This window comes from Corythoichthys intestinalis, chromosome 4 (assembly GCF_030265065.1).
Source record: "Corythoichthys intestinalis isolate RoL2023-P3 chromosome 4, ASM3026506v1, whole genome shotgun sequence".
In the NCBI taxonomy this organism is placed as follows: domain Eukaryota; kingdom Metazoa; phylum Chordata; class Actinopteri; order Syngnathiformes; family Syngnathidae; genus Corythoichthys; species Corythoichthys intestinalis.
The window spans coordinates 57,924,719-57,940,981 of NC_080398.1; the positions used below are offsets into that span (position 1 = coordinate 57,924,719).

General features: G+C 42.8%; 1 protein-coding gene across 3 annotated transcripts in view; it reads left to right on the forward strand.

Annotated features, from left to right (window-relative positions):
• Positions 1 to 16,263, forward strand: part of LOC130914511 (low-density lipoprotein receptor class A domain-containing protein 4-like) — a 450,713-nt gene that overhangs the window by 414,063 nt on the left and 20,387 nt on the right. For all 3 annotated transcript variants that reach the window (XM_057833769.1, XM_057833770.1, XM_057833771.1), the window contains one exon: positions 14,309 to 14,359. In XM_057833769.1, the coding sequence (XP_057689752.1) occupies positions 14,309 to 14,359 (51 nt within the window). The remainder of the gene's footprint in view (positions 1 to 14,308; positions 14,360 to 16,263) is intronic.

The following is a 16,263-nucleotide window of genomic DNA, read 5'->3' on the forward strand; positions in this document are numbered from 1 at the left end:
ACATGGAATCTGAGTGCTATGGTTGCCAGGTGAACCACCCCAGTCAAAAAGAGCATGCATGTCTCTATATAAACGAAGACTATTATTATAACAATCATTTCCACTTTGTGATTCGACATTTGTACACGCCAAACTTTTTTCCGAGCATCCAATTCATGCTGAACCTGTTCGAGTATAAGGCCGAGCTTAAAAAAGTGGAAACCGCGGCGGAGATAATTCTCCTGGAGCTCGAACAGGCTAAGAATATCTCTGATAAGGTCTCTGAGGTGAACGCAAATTCATTTACCACTGAAATCAAACGTGCCCTGGATCAATACTACTTTAGAGTCTGAGGATGGGGAACAACAGATCATGCCAGTCAACAGAGCCTGTTCCGACATGTAATCGGGACGAACCTTCTACAACGTGTGATCAGGACGACCCTCCCCCGACATTTGATTGGAAGGACATAGATCAGGACGACCCTCCCCCGACATTTGATTGGAAGGACATATTGGACAGAACTATTAGTTATGACTCTAACTCAACCGGAGATGAACAAGTAGAGAAATTACTGACTGTAATGCGCAAAGTTAGACCTTTGTCTAATTTGCTTTTCAATCTACCATGGGAATCTATGGTGAAAGATTGTGTAAGCGTCAGTAATCCAAGTGTAGCCACAACAGTACAAACTATTTTCAACAACTGGGATACTCAGATCACTACAGGTCATTTGAAAACTATTATCACATTGTTTGTTGATTGTATCAAATACTGTCTTGAAAATAATCAACCTTTAGACATAGAGAGAGAATTGACAGCCTTTCAAAATATTATAAAGTTAAATGTGAAACCTCATACACTAGCCGAGGCTGCATATGATATTTTCTCTTGATTGTATTGTATCAAGTATTTGTACTCCTTGTCACCATGTACTCATTAAAAAAAAAAATCTTGTGTCTCTGTGTGTCTGTATAAAATCCACAAAGTCCATGACACTAGTTCATTTATCACCATGGCTCTGAAGAGGCGTATGAAGAAGCTATACTATGACCCCACCCACCCAGCTAGTTTTGGGGGTGTGGAAAGGCTCCATCGAGGTTTGCAAGAGGAAACAGGAGAAAAAATAAACAGAGATAGAGTCAAGGATTTTTTAGCAGGCCAAGACAGTTACACGTTACATAAATCTGCCAGAATTAACTTCCCGAGGAATAGGGTTTTTGTCTCAAGAGCATTAAATCAGTTCCAATGTGATTTGGTTGATCTTCAAAATTTAGCCGAATTTAACGACGGCTTTAGATATATATTAACAGTCATCGATGTGTTTTCCAAAATGTCTTATGTCAGGACTTTAAAAAGCAAAAAGGCCTCAGAGGTGACCGAGGCATTCCAATCTGTTCTTTTAGAGAGCGGCATTCCACAGAAAATACAAACTGACGATGGACGCGAGTTTTTCAACAAGGTCTTCCAGAGGCTGATGAAAAAACATAATATTACACATTTTGCTACTGCCAGCGATCTGAAAGCGTCCACCGTCGAGAGATACAACCGGACTCTAAAGACCAGGATGTGGCGATATTTTACCGCTAAAAATACCCGTCGCTACATCGATGTCCTCCAAGACCTTGTATCGAGTTATAACGATAGTTATCATTCTAGTATTAAAATGAAACCTATCCAAGTTAACGCTGAGACTAGTCCTCAGGTTTTTCGGAATCTTTATGGAGACCTGACCTGTACAATTAGCAAAATGAAATTTAAAACAGGAGATATTGTCAGAATTTCAAAATTGCGAGGAATATTTGATAAGAAATATGAGCAAAGCTTTACAAATGAACTGTTTACTGTGAAAGAATGCCTACCACGAACCCCGCCTGTTTATAAACTGGCGGATTACGATGGAGATTTGATACAAGGCTCATTTTATGAAAGCGAACTTCAGAAAGTTAGGATAACAAAAGATCATATTTTCCACGTCGATAAAATTCTAAAGAGACGTGTGATTAATGGAAAAAGACAATTCCTAGTTCAATGGAAAAATTGGCCATCAAAATTTAATCAATGGGTCGATGCGGATCAAGTTATAGACATATAAAACAAATTAACAAACGCATTCGTCATCATTCAACCTCATGGACCCGAATCTAGTTGACGGGTTCTATGTAACGCTGCCTTCAAACGCCAGTGCCTCTGTCTATACAGATAATACAATTTCCCAATACAGAGTTAACTTAGCAAGTCATATAAATTTAAATTCCAATTGGGAAGTCGCCATAACAGAGATTTCCTATCCGCATACTTGGTTCAACGTGCCAGAAGAAGAGGCATCATTTGATGTTATAGACGTTTGGCATCATGGTCGTCCCAAACCCGGCGAGAGAGTGATTACCGAATATGATGAAAGAAAAATTAAAACTCTATTCTTAACAGAAGGGTATTACAACGATCCCGAGACAATCGGGAAAGAGTTTGAAAAAATCTTGAAAGATAATTTTGAGGTTGACATTAAAATAGCATACGCCAGGAACGTGGGGAGATTTTTTTTCACAGGAACTGGGCGTTTCAGAATCCGGCTCAGGCCACCGGTATCATATATATTTGGACTCTTGGCGGACGAATGGTATACTTGTGGACCCCATTGGACCGCAGCCACGCACCCCGCCGATATTAGGGCTGGTCTTTACCATTTCTACATATACACGGACTTGATTCAACACCAAACGGTCGGCGACACCCTAGCCCCGCTACTAAGGACTATTCCAATAACGGGGGAGCACCAAGAAACAGTTTTTAAAACGTTTAACCCGCCTTACTATCTTCCACTTAACAAAAGACACATTGAGGACATAGCGATAGAAATTAAAACTGATCAGAACAAACCAGTCCCCTTCGCTTACGGCAAAGTAATTATCACGCTCCATTTTAGACCAAAGTGAGAAAATGGTGGTGTTAGCAACACACCCGGACCTTTACCGCCTAGTGGATTATTACGAAAGCCAGGCTGGAGGGGCGTTACCTGGGTTCCACGGGTCACCAATTCAATATGGAAGAGGTCTGGGTTCCATCTTTGCCAAGCTGTTCCGATTTGTAACTCCGCTCCTTAGGAGAGGTTTCAGCATGGCGAAACCACACCTCCAGACAGCCGCTAAAAACATAGCGACGGACGTCGCAGGGCGCGTGATGGAAAGGATTCAGAAAAAGCCAGATCCACAGGAAGGCTCCGGTATCATGACCCTGGCACGCAGACCTCATAAATCACCTGCAAGGAGACTCGTTAAAAGGGGGCGTCGACCTGTGAAGTCACGTAAAAAGCGTGCGAGTGCATCTAGACCGAGATCAGTTTCCAGAAGGAAGCGTCGAAGAAGCCACGCGGACATCTTCTCCTAACCCCTTCATACCAAATGGCGCTCGCACACCACCGTTCACATGAATGCACTCTGGCCGAATTGGATTTGTTTGCCCCACCCCTTACGCAATTATCGATCGAAGGGAGTCAATATGTGGAGATGCTCCCGATCTCGGCCCTTACCGAAGACGGCCCCATCGAGTTTTTTGTTCCTGGCGATGGTTCTAAATATCTGGACCTCGCGGACACCCTGCTTCAGCTCCAATTACAGGTGACAAACGCCGATGGATCCCGTTTACCTGCGGCGGAGAAGGTGGGGCTTATCAATTACCCACTTAACACCATATTCTCCCAAGTTGATGTTACTTTGGCAGACAGATTGATATCTCAGTCCAGTTCGACACACCCTTATCGATCCATGATAGAAGCTTTATTAAACTTTTCGGACGCTTCTTTGAAGAGCCAGTTCACAGCCGGTATGTTTTTCAAAGATAAAAGTGGACAAATGGACACCACTGACCTTACTGGCGACGCTGTGAATGAGGGTTTGGTGAACCGAGCGCAGAGGGTTGCTGGCTCCAGATCATTTTATGTCATAGGCCCTCTACATGCCGACATATTTTTTTGTGAACGACTCCTGTTAAACAATGTGGACTTACGCGTCAAACTCATCAAGGCCAACAATGATTTCTGCTTCATTTCACCGGCTAACAGCGATCATAAGTTAAAAATATTGAGCGCTTCTTTATTTGTCAAAAGGGTCGCTGTGTCTCCAGCTGTTTCTCTGGGACACGAGGCTGCACTCCGCAAAGAGAACGCTTTGTACCCCCTGTCACGTATTAACGTAAAAACGTACTCTATCCCTCAACAATCTCGAACGTGTCAGCAAGATAACCTTTTCCTCGGACCAATGCCTCGTTATGTCGTAGTTGGCCTAGTTGCACACACGGCGTTCACGGGTCGTCGAGAAAGTAACCCTTTCAACTTTGCTAATTATAACATGGAGTATTTAGCTCTGACGCAGGAAGGAAGACAAATCCCCTCGAAACCTTTTCAACCACAATTTTCCGAAAGGAATGCCGCTCGCGAGTTTTATAATTTGTTTACGTCTACAGGCAGACATTTGAAGGATCTGCCTCTCTGTATTGATCACGAGGATTTCATGGACGGCTATGCTCTATATGTGTTCAATTTGAGCGCTAACGACGACACATCTGCATTATCGACTGTGTCTAACGGTAGTGTCAGATTGGAGATGAGATTCAAAGCTCCACTGCCTCACACAGTCACACTTATTGTCTACGCATGCTATGACTCTATTCTGGAAATAGACTCAAAACGGCAAGTACTGGTGGACTATTACTGAGAGATGGACGGGAGAGCCCTGGAAACTCTGATGACCCGCCTCCAGGGGAAGTTATTTGGAGGTGTCTACGCCTCTGATGAGTTAAACTCTTTAACCCCCACCCCGGCGAGACATTTTATTGTAAACACCCACCCGCGTAGCCAACCGGGGGAGCACTGGCTCGCCTTGACCTTGGAGGAGAATAATGTGGCAACATTCTTTGACGCCTATGGCCTGCCTCCAGATTTGGACTATTATTCGGTTGGCGTGTTTTTCCAAAAAAGAGATGATACTCGGGGGATAATAGTCCAAATCTGGAGGCAGGCCATAGGCGTCAAAGAATGTTGCCACATTATTCTCCTCCAAGGTCAAGGCGAGCCAGTGCTCCCCCGGTTGGCTACGCGGGTGGGTGTTTACAATAAAATGTCTCGCCGGGGTGGGGGTTAAAGAGTTTAACTCATCAGAGGCGTAGACACCTCCAAATAACTTCCCCTGGAGGCGGGTCATCAGAGTTTCCAGGGCTCTCCCGTCCATCTCTCAGTAATAGTCCACCAGTACTTGCCGTTTTGAGTCTATTTCCAGAATAGAGTCATAGCATGCGTAGACAATAAGTGTGACTGTGTGAGGCAGTGGAGCTTTGAATCTCATCTCCAATCTGACACTACCGTTAGACACAGTCGATAATGCAGATGTGTCGTCGTTAGCGCTCAAATTGAACACATATAGAGCATAGCCGTCCATGAAATCCTCGTGATCAATACAGAGAGGCAGATCCTTCAAATGTCTGCCTGTAGACGTAAACAAATTATAAAACTCGCGAGCGGCATTCCTTTCGGAAAATTGTGGTTGAAAAGGTTTCGAGGGGATTTGTCTTCCTTCCTGCGTCAGAGCTAAATACTCCATGTTATAATTAGCAAAGTTGAAAGGGTTACTTTCTCGACGACCCGTGAACGCCGTGTGTGCAACTAGGCCAACTACGACATAACGAGGCATTGGTCCGAGGAAAAGGTTATCTTGCTGACACGTTCGAGATTGTTGAGGGATAGAGTACGTTTTTACGTTAATACGTGACAGGGGGTACAAAGCGTTCTCTTTGCGGAGTGCAGCCTCGTGTCCCAGAGAAACAGCTGGAGACACAGCGACCCTTTTGACAAATAAAGAAGCGCTCAATATTTTTAACTTATGATCGCTGTTAGCCGGTGAAATGAAGCAGAAATCATTGTTGGCCTTGATGAGTTTGACGCGTAAGTCCACATTGTTTAACAGGAGTCGTTCACAAAAAAATATGTCGGCATGTAGAGGGCCTATGACATAAAATGATCTGGAGCCAGCAACCCTCTGCGCTCGGTTCACCAAACCCTCATTCACAGCGTCGCCAGTAAGGTCAGTGGTGTCCATTTGTCCACTTTTATCTTTGAAAAACATACCGGCTGTGAACTGGCTCTTCAAAGAAGCGTCCGAAAAGTTTAATAAAGCTTCTATCATGGATCGATAAGGGTGTGTCGAACTGGACTGAGATATCAATCTGTCTGCCAAAGTAACATCAACTTGGGAGAATATGGTGTTAAGTGGGTAATTGATAAGCCCCACCTTCTCCGCCGCAGGTAAACGGGATCCATCGGCGTTTGTCACCTGTAATTGGAGCTGAAGCAGGGTGTCCGCGAGGTCCAGATATTTAGAACCATCGCCAGGAACAAAAAACTCGATGGGGCCGTCTTCGGTAAGGGCCGAGATCGGGAGCATCTCCACATATTGACTCCCTTCGATCGATAATTGCGTAAGGGGTGGGGCAAACAAATCCAATTCGGCCAGAGTGCATTCATGTGAACGGTGGTGTGCGAGCGCCATTTGGTATGAAGGGGTTAGGAGAAGATGTCCGCGTGGCTTCTTCGACGCTTCCTTCTGGAAACTGATCTCGGTCTAGATGCACTCGCACGCTTTTTACGTGACTTCACAGGTCGACGCCCCCTTTTAACGAGTCTCCTTGCAGGTGATTTATGAGGTCTGCGTGCCAGGGTCATGATACCGGAGCCTTCCTGTGGATCTGGCTTTTTCTGAATCCTTTCCATCACGCGCCCTGCGACGTCCGTCGCTATGTTTTTAGCGGCTGTCTGGAGGTGTGGTTTCGCCATGCTGAAACCTCTCCTAAGGAGCGGAGTTACAAATCGGAACAGCTTGGCAAAGATGGAACCCAGACCTCTTCCATATTGAATTGGTGACCCGTGGAACCCAGGTAACGCCCCTCCAGCCTGGCTTTCGTAATAATCCACTAGGCGGTAAAGGTCCGGGTGTGTTGCTAACACCACCATTTTCTCACTTTGGTCTAAAATGGAGCGTGATAATTACTTTGCCGTAAGCGAAGGGGACTGGTTTGTTCTGATCAGTTTTAATTTCTATCGCTATGTCCTCAATGTGTCTTTTGTTAAGTGGAAGATAGTAAGGCGGGTTAAACGTTTTAAAAACTGTTTCTTGGTGCTCCCCCGTTATTGGAATAGTCCTTAGTAGCGGGGCTAGGGTGTCGCCGACCGTTTGGTGTTGAATCAAGTCCGTGTATATGTAGAAATGGTAAAGACCAGCCCTAATATCGGCGGGGTGCGTGGCTGCGGTCCAATGGGGTCCACAAGTATACCATTCGTCCGCCAAGAGTCCAAATATATATGATACCGGTGGCCTGAGCCGGATTCTGAAACGCCCAGTTCCTGTGAAAAAAAATCTCCCCACGTTCCTGGCGTATGCTATTTTAATGTCAACCTCAAAATTATCTTTCAAGATTTTTTCAAACTCTTTCCCGATTGTCTCGGGATCGTTGTAATACCCTTCTGTTAAGAATAGAGTTTTAATTTTTCTTTCATCATATTCGGTAATCACTCTCTCGCCGGGTTTGGGACGACCATGATGCCAAACGTCTATAACATCAAATGATGCCTCTTCTTCTGGCACGTTGAACCAAGTATGCGGATAGGAAATCTCTGTTATGGCGACTTCCCAATTGGAATTTAAATTTATATGACTTGCTAAGTTAACTCTGTATTGGGAAATTGTATTATCTGTATAGACAGAGGCACTGGCGTTTGAAGGCAGCGTTACATAGAACCCGTCAACTAGATTCGGGTCCATGAGGTTGAATGATGACGAATGCGTTTGTTAATTTGTTTTATATGTCTATAACTTGATCCGCATCGACCCATTGATTAAATTTTGATGGCCAATTTTTCCATTGAACTAGGAATTGTCTTTTTCCATTAATCACACGTCTCTTTAGAATTTTATCGACGTGGAAAATATGATCTTTTGTTATCCTAACTTTCTGAAGTTCGCTTTCATAAAATGAGCCTTGTATCAAATCTCCATCGTAATCCGCCAGTTTATAAACAGGCGGGGTTCGTGGTAGGCATTCTTTCACAGTAAACAGTTCATTTGTAAAGCTTTGCTCATATTTCTTATCAAATATTCCTCGCAATTTTGAAATTCTGACAATATCTCCTGTTTTAAATTTCATTTTGCTAATTGTACAGGTCAGGTCTCCATAAAGATTCCGAAAAACCTGAGGACTAGTCTCAGCGTTAACTTGGATAGGTTTCATTTTAATACTAGAATGATAACTATCGTTATAACTCGATACAAGGTCTTGGAGGACATCGATGTAGCGACGGGTATTTTTAGCGGTAAAATATCGCCACATCCTGGTCTTTAGAGTCCGGTTGTATCTCTCGACGGTGGACGCTTTCAGATCGCTGGCAGTAGCAAAATGTGTAATATTATGTTTTTTCATCAGCCTCTGGAAGACCTTGTTGAAAAACTCGCGTCCATCGTCAGTTTGTATTTTCTGTGGAATGCCGCTCTCTAAAAGAACAGATTGGAATGCCTCGGTCACCTCTGAGGCCTTTTTGCTTTTTAAAGTCCTGACATAAGACATTTTGGAAAACACATCGATGACTGTTAATATATATCTAAAGCCGTCGTTAAATTCGGCTAAATTTTGAAGATCAACCAAATCACATTGGAACTGATTTAATGCTCTTGAGACAAAAACCCTATTCCTCGGGAAGTTAATTCTGGCAGATTTATGTAACGTGTAACTGTCTTGGCCTGCTAAAAAATCCTTGACTCTATCTCTGTTTATTTTTTCTCCTGTTTCCTCTTGCAAACCTCGATGGAGCCTTTCCACACCCCCAAAACTAGCTGGGTGGGTGGGGTCATAGTATAGCTTCTTCATACGCCTCTTCAGAGCCATGGTGATAAATGAACTAGTGTCATGGACTTTGTGGATTTTATACAGACACACAGAGACACAAGATTTTTTTTTTTAATGAGTACATGGTGACAAGGAGTACAAATACTTGATACAATACAATCAAGAGAAAATATCATATGCAGCCTCGGCTAGTGTATGAGGTTTCACATTTAACTTTATAATATTTTGAAAGGCTGTCAATTCTCTCTCTATGTCTAAAGGTTGATTATTTTCAAGACAGTATTTGATACAATCAACAAACAATGTGATAATAGTTTTCAAATGACCTGTAGTGATCTGAGTATCCCAGTTGTTGAAAATAGTTTGTACTGTTGTGGCTACACTTGGATTACTGACGCTTACACAATCTTTCACCATAGATTCCCATGGTAGATTGAAAAGCAAATTAGACAAAGGTCTAACTTTGCGCATTACAGTCAGTAATTTCTCTACTTGTTCATCTCCGGTTGAGTTAGAGTCATAACTAATAGTTCTGTCCAATATGTCCTTCCAATCAAATGTCGGGGGAGGGTCGTCCTGATCTATGTCCTTCCAATCAAATGTCGGGGGAGGGTCGTCCTGATCACACGTTGTAGAAGGTTCGTCCCGATTACATGTCGGAACAGGCTCTGTTGACTGGCATGATCTGTTGTTCCCCATCCTCAGACTCTAAAGTAGTATTGATCCAGGGCACGTTTGATTTCAGTGGTAAATGAATTTGCGTTCACCTCAGAGACCTTATCAGAGATATTCTTAGCCTGTTCGAGCTCCAGGAGAATTATCTCCGCCGCGGTTTCCACTTTTTTAAGCTCGGCCTTATACTCGAACAGGTTCAGCATGAATTGGATGCTCGGAAAAAAGTTTGGCGTGTACAAATGTCGAATCACAAAGTGGAAATGATTGTTATAATAATAGTCTTCGTTTATATAGAGACATGCATGCTCTTTTTGACTGGGGTGGTTCACCTGGCAACCATAGCACTCAGATTCCATGTGTTTTTCTAACACTCTACTAAGTAGATGGTAAATTGTTTTCTTAATGCAATCATATTCGTTAAGCATTAGCCAACCTTTTTGAGTCTCTCGAAAAATAAGCTCGCCATCCTCCGCCTCCTTGAAGAACTCGGAAGGTGCCAAGTAATGTGGTTGAGGGGGTGTCTCAAGTGGCGGGGTCTCTTTTAAAGGGGAGGATGGGTGCTCACCCGAGAGAGGTTCTACCGATGCCTTTGAAGGAGGGGCTGTCTCTTCAGAGTTAGACGACCCCGCTGGTGTGCCATCAGAATCCGCTGACCTCTTCATGAGTCGCAGAGTGCGCACAGGTGGTGGAGCCTCAGGCGGCCAGAGGGGGGACGACGGCATGGAATCGGCTTGCTGTGTCTCCCCATCCTCGGCGTTAGGGTTGACGTTCTCAGTCAACTCTGGCTGTGAAGAGTCCTCAGACCTGGTAGCGGCTGATCTCACCCCTGACGCATGCATCAGTAGTGGGGGATCGTCCGTCCCGATGGCCGATGATGGCTCAGGATCAGCTTGCTGTGTTTCGCCATCCTCAGCGGTAGGGTTGACGAGTTCAGGCCCATCACAGGTAACGCTCTCCGTCCAAGTACTGGCGAGTAGTGGGGTATTAGATTCCATATCGTCCTCAAACACTACTCCACGATCCGTTTCAAACGGTGTCCAGATGGTGGACAAACGTCTCCGAGTCGGTCTGGATCCAGGCATCATGGAGTTTCCTTCAAAAAAGTGATATAAGCGGCTCCGTTGTAGGTTTGGAGTGAGCTATGTGCCCCGCCAATCTGTGGTATATATACATGAAAAGGGGGTGTGGTGTTATTGGAGGCGGGGGGCGTGGTTGGGGTGGGGCTTCTCTTTTTAAAAAAAATAACTTTGTACCGCGAGGTTGGCTACACAAACGTTAACGCCTTTTTAACGCCCACCTCATTATGCCAAAGACGGCTGCTTTGGAAGAGGGCGGAGATTCTCACGGAGAACTCCCTCATCAGATCATTCCAATCTAACAGAGGGACCGCCATGATGATCATAAACACTCCGCATTCGCTGTTAAATGATTCTAACTGGAATTCCAACTCATCATGACAGACGCTTTGATCATCTTCCTTCTCCAAACCCTCTTGTAACTTAATCTTCACTCTGAAGAACCACCGTCCACTGTTTGAATTTCTGGAGAGCCAAACAAAGCTCAAATCTTCCCACGCATCCGATGAAGATAAACACTTATCCAACACACCAGGTATGAGGTCCTTTATAACACCCCAATCATTAGAATTAAGCATGCCTATGTCAGCCGGCAGCATGTTGTCGTTGTCCTCATATTTACTGAAGAAACACAGCTCACCCATCGCATAGTTGAACCGGAACCCCCATGATCCTGAGTCAGGTAAAGGTCTAACCTCTTCCAGCTCCTCACTAGGCGGGTATTGCACACGCCTTAGGTACATCTGCATTTTGCGGGGGGCACCCGTGACCGCATTGGGTCGTTCCCGGCTAATGTTAACACACGTCTCGTTAATCATGGCTCCCCTCACGGTAGCTTGTTGAGAATGCCGGTTAGCTCGCTTTGGCTACGACTAGCCCAGGCGCTAGCCACGCCCTACTACTTCCGATTCTTCGTTAGGACATGTACGGACATGTCCCCGGAACACGCATTAGCACGCACGCGCTAAACACGCCCTACTACTTCCGATTCACATGTACGGACATGTCCCCGGAACACGCATTAGCACGCATGCGCTAAACACGCCCCCTCCACACACTACGTTTTTTTCTAGGGGGGACATGTACGGACATAACCCATAACACGCCTAGCACGCATGCGCTAAACTTCAAAGTTGTTAAACATCTGCCATGACCAATAGTGATCAAAGGACTACGATCAAAAGGGGTCCGGGGGCGGGGGTCATTAATCATCTGTCAGCACCAATAGAGATCAAAGGACTACGATCAAAGGGGTAAAGGGGGGCTGGGGTCATTAATCATCTGTCAGCACCAATAGAGATCAAAGGACTACGATCAAAGGGATAAAGGGGGGGGGGGTCATCAATCACCTGTCAGCACCAATAGAGATCAAAGGACCACGATCAAAGGAGAAAGGGGGGAGGGGTCATCAATCATCTGTCATCATCAATAGAGATCAAAGGACTACAATCAAAGGGGGCGGGGTCACAGAGGTCAAAGTCATAAATCATCGGGGGCATGAACCCTACTTGACACAAGGTGTATTTTATTACTCTCTTACGATGCAAGCTGACATACTCCAAATACAATATAAAAATGTCTCCCATTTTGAACATATGACAGAAACTTTGTCGCATTTTCGTTTCGTTGTGTTCTCATCAGACGAAAACCGGCATTCATCTCGTTATGTTGTAGTCTGCCGAACCACGTTTTTAGCATGTCATCGACATGAAAAAATTGTTCATAGGCAAAATATTTTCATTATCATCATTGTTGATGAAAACAACACTCCTTTCAAGTAATGAAATTGAATAAAACAAAGTAGTTCATTTTTACAGCGCTTTAAAGATTTTAAAGATTGAACATGCTGGCGTGATCATAGGACTTCCGACTGCAAGCTTGTGTGCGTTCATTTGACTATAATGCCACGTCTGATTGGCATAATGGAGTCATGTGATTATTGTTGCGACGTGTCATTGGTAAAAGTTGGTAGAGTCACAATTGGAGATATGCCAAATATAAAGTCAAATTTAACGTATAATAAAGAGGTAAAATGTAACGTCTAGTATAGGCATGTGCTGGTATGAGATTCTGACAGTATAATGACCTTAAGCAAAAATAACACTGTATCACGGTATTGCAGTTACAGCTCTAAAATGTTTTATTGTGAGATTTCTGGGTTACAAAAAATTAACTTTTTCTACTGAACATGATTTTTATTTTTCAAAACAACATATTAAGAAATTGGAATATAAGTATAATGTTAAGTTAAAAATAAATAAATAAATGAATGAAATACTCTAAATAAAAATAAATTGGTGCTAATGCTAATTAGCCACGTTATCTGCCTTATTGACAAGCTTATGTTACAGTATGTTTTACCACTGCTAGACACGACACACGCTGGAGTTAACTCTCGTGGGTAGTGGGAAACGTTCAAGTCAGCGTTTACTAACTGATTTTGTATAAATGCGAAATCAAATTGGAGATATTCCCTTCTCTGGTAGCCACCCCCAGCAAACAGGTTTTACATGATGGTTGGCTTACCTAAGCTGCCGGTGTCTGTAACTTTACTGTACCCAAAGTATTCCCATACCTGTGACTTCATTTTCTTCTGTTGGGGAAAAAGTTTAGGTGTTTCATGTCCTAAAGCCAACGTGCAGCACAGCTGACTCACTGACATTGAGCAACAACTTGAGGGGGAGTGGGGAGCCCTGCTTTTTTGGGACTTGAAAAATAGCTAATACCGTAGGGACGGTATGAAAGAAAATTTTAGCAGTTTTGAAACCTTGACGTTTTCATACCACGGTATACCTTGAAACAAGTAAATGGCATATGCCTAGTCTAGTATAATCAAAAGTATTGGATTAAGGCCATGCCCACACGTAGCAGGGCTTTTTCAAAACGAGTGTTTTGCCCAATTCGTCAAGAAAAAAACAAAAGTTAACACCACCTCATTTGTATCATGCACACTCAACCGCATGAGTTAAAAAAAAAAAAAAAAAAAAAATTCTCTACCTATTTCTTGCATTCAAGCACAGAGTCGATGACAAAATTTAAAATGGTTCAACGATCATAATTTGTCTGTTAAGCCCTTGCCTTGTGAGAAGTTCCTGAACCGTTAGCATTTTAGTACTTGTTTCTATCTCACACGGTCGCTTATGTGTTTAAAAAATGTGCATTATATATGTCTTTAATACATTCGGATGTACATAAGATGTTTTAAGATTCCAAATCCTCCGTGATTGTAAGAGCAGTCAATGAATGTATGTAAACACTGGTTGCACTTATGACGTTTGAAAGTGACGTTTTGACTGTTAAAAAAACATGCAAACCTCCGGTTTTTAATGTAAACATGACTAGTTTGACTACGAATCAAACGCAGAATTCGCAAATCTTCACTTTGGTCGGAGTTTTGAAAAACCCTCGTTTTAAATGATGAAAATGTGCGTCTGCATGTCGATGATAGGCTAAACCGTAGAAAAAGGTCTGCTTTTTGCGAGATAGTAAAGTGTAGTAAAACTATTGCTAGAAGTACATTTTTAATCAAAAAGTTAAGTAAGTTTAACGTGTTAATACCCACCTCTGGTTATGTCAGTATGTGTGTTAGAATGAATATCTTGTCAACACAAGACAGAGAGACATAGGTTAATTTTTCTTTCATTCTAAAGATGATAGTCATTGTTTTTTTTTCTTTGTTTCTCTTTGCATAGGATGGGTGTCTGTGGCCTTCAGATAGCAACTCGCGACAAGGAGCCTCAGAGGTAACAACACATTGCGACACTGAACTTTCCTGCATCTAGACAAGTAGAGACAGAGCCCTGAACAAAGGGTCAAGCAACTTTCTGCTCACTATGTGATCAAATGGATAAGGCTTGAAATCTTTCAAGGTTCTTGGACAGTTTTTGTTCAGCATGTATAGAACTTTAATGTATTTAATGTAGACTATCATGGCTTTATATATGACTGCAGTTCAATTGAGGTTTTGTCACAATAACTAATACAAACACACACAAATAATTGCATGAAATACATTTTACTTCAACAAACTAAAACAATGCAAGGGCCATTGTTTTTCATTTCTGTTGGCAAACACCTGGAGTTCTTACAAAAAAAAAAAAAAAGGCCAAGTCTGAAACCTTCATGTCTTGATGGATTTGAAACTGACTCTTAGCAGGCACACCAAATCAATCACCAAAATGTAATGACTATGGATTAATGTAATGGTCTTTTAATTGATCTTCCCAAAAGAGCATTAAACAGCTGGATCTCGTTCAGAACACAGTAACACGTCTTCAACCTGATATAATATGAGCACAAGACTCCTGATCTAAAGTCTTAATGCAGTCAACAACAGAATAGAAAGTCCTGCTCATGGTCTATAAATCATAATAATGGTTACGTCCACAGTAATTTCAAGAAATGCTTTTGGAAAAGAAACCCAGTAGAGCTTTAAGATCTGCAGACCTGGTCAGATAGTGCAGCTTAGGCCAAACGGATTGGATTTCGATGTCTATAACGTTCAATGGCAGCCAATGAATTTAATTATGTCAGGGACAGAGTTACAGTTGCTAGTAGTGATGTACGATCGTCATATCGACATAAAATGATTTATCACCTTGACGATCTCATATCGCTAGTATCGTGATATGTTGGGTGGGAAGTAAATGTACAAGCCAGCACCCCTTATGCACTTACTAGTCACAGTACAGCACTATGATTAAAGTGATTTCTGGTAGAGACAGACCGATATATTGGCCGGCCGATATTTGGATAGTTGATGTATATCGGTATCAGCCTTTTTTTTTTTTAGGGGATAGGGACTGCAGATTGCGCCATTTTTCAGAGGATTGGAATCAGGTGAAAAGGATCAGGTTTTTAATTAAAAATATTTCGTTTTTTTTTTCTGCTTCATGCTCGTACAGCCTCACTCTCCCTTCTGCTGCTTTTCTTTGCCGGCAGTGCACTGCGAGGTTTGCTTGTTAAAGTTAAAAATGATTGACAGGCGTTGAAGCTTTGCTAGAGAAGCATGGCAGCGCTACCTTCAAAGACGCCAAATGTGTCAATCATCGTTTAGCTTGTTAAACACTAGTGTGCTGTGGCAACTCATTGTGTGTATGCGCGCCACTGTTCTCAGTAGTGAGCAGATTTGACTGGATTCACTCAATGAAGCATTTAATAAAGACAAGTATATTTCTACATTATTGTTATTTAAAAATAATTCGCATTATGAAGGCGGAATGGTGGGACAGTAACATGCTTAAAACTTTTTTTCTTTTTTTCTTTAACCTTTTATTCAACTTTACAAGAGATGTTTCTGAGTCTAGTAGAGGCGTGCGAAATTTCCGATTCTGAGATTATTCGCGATTCGGCCGTGGAAGATTCGAGAATGATTCACAAAAATCCAAATTCCGATTATTGAATTATACCAGGTAAAGCAGACCTAAAACACAGTCGGCACAGTCTTCGGGACGCAATGAGGAACGGACTGAGAGTAAATATCATGTTCAACTCATGGCACTAGATAAAAAAAAAAAAAAAACAATAATACCTGACTGCGGCCGACAGCTGCTTCAAACAATGCCCAGTTGCTAGTCGCTACAAACATACAGCCACATACGGCTATAGTAGATATCAAGTATATGTAGAACTAGATGCAAAATGACAG